The sequence below is a fragment of the Mustelus asterias genome, unplaced genomic scaffold, assembly GCF_964213995.1.
Source record: "Mustelus asterias unplaced genomic scaffold, sMusAst1.hap1.1 HAP1_SCAFFOLD_396, whole genome shotgun sequence".
NCBI lineage: Eukaryota > Metazoa > Chordata > Chondrichthyes > Carcharhiniformes > Triakidae > Mustelus > Mustelus asterias.
Window position 1 is genome coordinate 102,099 of NW_027590351.1, and position 4,518 is coordinate 106,616.

A 4,518-nucleotide genomic window follows, 5' to 3' on the forward strand; every position below is an offset into this window, starting at 1 on the left:
CGGCATGGACAAGTTGGGCCGAAGGGCCTGTTCCCATGCTGCAAACCTCTATGACTCTATGACCTGCACTGGCGGGGTGGGAAACCTTTGCAAAGCCGGGTGATTGGGTCCTGGGCTCGCTAAATAGATACTGAGCAGCTTCTGCATATTGTAATCAGCCTCACGTCCCGGTTGTTGGATTTATGTCACATTATCAGTAACCCCCACAGCTTGCCTCCTGGACTTGCGGGTTATCCTGTCTGGAGACAATACACATCTCTTTAACCTGTGATTAATGCTCCCTCCACCCACGTTGTCTATATCTTTAAGATCTGGTTGGCTGTAGGGATTCGCATTCTAGCGTTCCGCTGTTCGGACGGAATTCCACACTGTCCCAAAGCCTATGCCCCCCCTCCCGGGTCAGGTGCCCCACAGCATGAGCCGTGTCACAGAAATGTCCTCCGTGCCTTTTTCCACGTCACCGAGGCGTTTCCTGTACGGGCAGCTGCTGCACACCTTTCACTACAGCGTCCTCGCCCGTTGCCCGGATACACCTTGGCGGCCTTGTTGCCGCCGGGCGGCGGAGGTCCGCAGTGGAGGTCCCTCTACGGAGGGATCTCCCCCAATTACGTCGGGGACCTGGGGTGGAGGGTGCTGCATGCAGCAGTTCCGCACAACCGTAGGATTCACTGGCTCACGGGCTCCCGAGACTGCCCCTTCTGTGGCCTCGTGGAGTCCGTGGACCATGTCTACGTTCTGTGTTTTAGGCTGCACACCCTTTTTGGTTTCCTCAAACACCTCTTACTGATGTTTTGTTTGCACTTCAGTCCCACGCTCCTGATCTACGGGCACCTGGTGCGGAGAGGGGCGGGTCGGGATGCCGACCTCCTCGTGAACCTGCTCCTGGGCCTGGCGAGACGCGCCATCAATAGGTCCAGGCAGCGGGCGATCGACGGGGCCGTCCATCCCGACTGTCTGCCCCTCTACCGCGGCTACATTCGCGGCCAGGTGTCTCTGGAGAGGGAGCATGCGGTGTCCACGGGCGCGGTTGACGCCTTCCGCGACCGCTGGGCGCCGCAGGGGCTGGGGTGTATTATCGACCCCGATAATCACCTTTTGGTTTGACGTTTTAAGTTTCCTTTCGACTTTGATTTTGGTTCGGGCTGTTCCCCCCTTCCTTTTGGGGAGCCGCCCCTTTTACTTTGTCCCTAAGTTAATTTGAGTTCGTTTACTTGATTGGTGCCGAAAAAAGCTACTTGATTGGTGTCGAAAGAAATGCCTGATAGAGGGAGGAGGGGGTGGGCGGGGCGGGGTGGGGTTGTGAGTGCTGGGTAATTGGTTCAATTGTTGTTGTTGATTCTGGAATAATTGCTGTCAGCTGAGAGTGGGCTGTGTGTATAAAAGGTGTCGCTTGGTGCCTGAAGGGATGGTTCAGTTGTTTGGGATGACGGGGGATTTTGGAGTGAGGAGTTTCTTCCCAGTGCTGGTGTTAGTTGGAGCTGTTTGTTGCTCTGATACTTGGCAACAGTTTCCAGGCCACAGGTTTCCATGGATAATAGTCAAAGCCACCCCGAGGCCTCAGACATTCCCTCCTCCTGGGCCTCCCTTTGATTCCCATTTCCGTGTGTCTGAGGGTCAAGGTGTGTCTCCAGTGCAGAGTGTGAGGGTGCAGTGTGGAGAGGACAAGCTGCTGCTCAGGGTCCAGCTGGATTTATTTGGAACCAGGCACCTGGTTAAAGCTGCTGATCTGACCCTGGGGACAGCAGGTTGTCGGCCAACCAGGATCTACTCTCAGAACCACACTGTCCTCTTTGACTATGGACTCCATGAGTGTGGCAGCAGATTGCAGGTAATGTGAATCCTCAAACTCTGCCTCTGAGCTGGGGCTGTAGGTTGTTCCCCACTCTTCACTCCAGCACTGGGTGAGATGTCATTGATATTGAGGAGATAGCTGTCTCCTGCTTTATAAACCCCAAACTAGCTTTCTATTCAGGATTGTACTTCACTTTCACTGGTCTGAGTCTCTCCAACCCCATTGTTCTGGAAGCTTCTCTTTGCTTCCTCCAAGCTTTTCCTCTTGTTTTGAGGATTTTCAGTTTGATTTCCCCTCATTCAGATCAACTCCACTGAGGGTTGGGTTTCAGTCCAGTTTAATCCAATTTTGGGATGAGTCTGAATGTAATGGGAATTGAGATGGATTGGACTAAAGAGGAACTCCACACTTCCCACTTTCCCAGTCATTGGAATAAATGGGGCCCTGATTACAAACTGTTTCCAGGCTCCAAATTACTGACAACTTGTGGCTTCTTTTCCTGTTAACTGAAGCTTGCATTGAATCACTTCCCTGTTAATTGATTCTGGTCTTGTGCTCATGATCTCTCCTTGCAGCAAGGGCTGAGGTTGCATAGCAACACTGCTAACCAGATGAGGCCCTTCAGCCTGTTCCCCAGTCATTATGATCAGGACTGAGCTTCCCACAGCCTCCATGTTCCTGTCCTCACAACATGATTCCCTCATGACCAGAAATATATCCCTCTGTCCTAAATATCCTCAGTGAGTGACCATTTCCCAGCTCTCTGGGGCTGGAGAGAATTCCAAAGATTCATCAGCTGCTGAATGAAGAAATTCTTCATCACATTAAATCCTAAATGACTGACCCCCTGCCCTGAGATGACCTCCCTGCTAACAGAATCTCCAGCTTGGGGGAAGCAGCCTCTTCACACTGACCCTGTCAATCCCCCTGAAGAATTGTTTTAATGAGATGAGTTCATTGTTAACCCCAGTGTAGAACATTCTCATTTCAGATCAGTTCTTCATTCCTTAAGCTGCTGTCTTTCAGATGACTGGAGATTTCCTGATCTACAGCACCCACCTGAGCCACAGCCCAGAGTATCATGGATCTGTTATTGTGAGAACCAATGGAGCGGTCGTTCCCATTGAGTGTCGTTATTTTAGGTGAGAATCTTTACTCGATTGTCAATAAGATCTCCAGCTGCTAGTGACCTCTAAACTTGTCCTAAAATGTCTGCACTGTCTTTCCAGGAAGGGCAATGTGAGCAGTAACCCCATCAAGCCCACCTGGATCCCATTCAGCTCCACCAGGTCTGGAGAAGGGCATCTGTCATTCTCACTGCGCCTAATGAATGGTATGTGATGGGTGGATGGGGAGTGATTTCCTGTCCTCATTCACTGGGAGTTACACCCACTGTCTCCAACCCTTGTCCTCTTGTCCTTCAGGTGACTGGCTTACAGAGCGCACTTCGACTGTCTACTACCTGGGTGAGCTCATTCACATTGAGGCCTCTGTTTCAATGAGCAACCACATGGCCCTGAAGCTCTACATTGACCGCTGTGTAGCGACATTGAGGCCAGACAAGGACTCCAGCCCGAGATACAGCATCATTGACTACAATGGGTAAGGAGCTCTCTGCTTCCTCCAGCTGCTCCCATCTCAATGGCTTCTCTGGATTCACTTCTTGTCCCTTTTTCCATCTTTCTTCAGCTGCCTCCTGGACACCAAAGCTGAGGACTCCTTTTCAACCTTTGTGTTGCCAGGAGAGGAGCGGGAGCCGGACAAGCTCCGCTTTGACCTGGATGCCTTCCGTTTCTTTGGAGATGAGCGTTCCTTGGTAAGAGGAAGCTGATCATTACGGGTCTCCATGTTGGGAGGGAGTCACTAAATAACCACTTGTGTTGCATGTGTCCCTCAGATTTTCATCACCTGTCACCTGAAAGTTGTTCCAGTGGATCGGAGAGATTCCAGGAACAAAGCTTGTACTTTGCTGAAGATGCAGGATGTGTAAGTTCCCCCTCTCTCCCTCAGGGATGTGTTTGTGTGGAGAAGTGATGCACAACCTAGTTGACTGATTTCTCTTATTTAGCTGGACCCCATTGGAGGAATCGATCTTTGACATTTGTGCCTGTTGCCATGTGGGGAACTGTGGGGCCACAAGGGATTTGGGATTTGGATCCAGAGGAAGGAGAGTTCTTGCAGCTGAAGCTGGTGGGACATTGATCCTCTAGATGTGGGAGCTTCCCCCTTTCCCCCCTCTAACTGGAATGGTTGATATTGCAGAGAGTGAAGCTGGATTGAAGTGGGAGGCTGAGGCCTCACTTGGACCCCTGCTCATTCTGGATACTGATGGGACCAACCTGGCAACAGCCTCCCTGAATGAGGCTGAGGGAAAGATACAGGAGAGGTCTCCAGGGGGTGAGTTGGCTGACTGCTGGTTTCCATTTCCCCCTCAGTGTTAGCTTCACTAACCATTGGTTTCTCATTGCTTTGTAGGTGTGGAGTCTGAGGTGGTCCTGATTGTGACCCTGACTGTGACAGCTGTCTCTCTGATCTCTGCTTCATTGATCACCTTGTTCCTGTACAGGAAACACAAACAAACTCTGTTCAACCAGTCATCAAATGATCAATAAAGACCTGTGCTTGTTTCCAGTGTCTGGGAGCTGATTGGTCAATGCATCCTCCATGTTAGTTTGATGGCTTCATGGGACTAATGGCAGGGGTGAGCCAATCCCAGCACAGAACTG

At 51.2% G+C, this 4,518-nt stretch overlaps 1 protein-coding gene across 1 annotated transcript; it reads left to right on the top strand.

Moving 5' to 3' along the window:
* The first annotated feature begins 1,405 nt into the window (after positions 1-1,405).
* LOC144486555 (zona pellucida sperm-binding protein 3-like) lies at positions 1,406-4,002 on the top strand. Its single transcript, XM_078204610.1, has 7 exons — positions 1,406-1,828; positions 2,819-2,934; positions 3,022-3,125; positions 3,217-3,394; positions 3,482-3,608; positions 3,690-3,778; positions 3,861-4,002. Exons 1-7 carry the CDS (start codon positions 1,406-1,408, stop codon positions 4,000-4,002), a joined length of 1,179 nt encoding a protein of 392 aa, XP_078060736.1.
* The last annotated feature ends 516 nt before the right edge of the window (positions 4,003-4,518 follow it).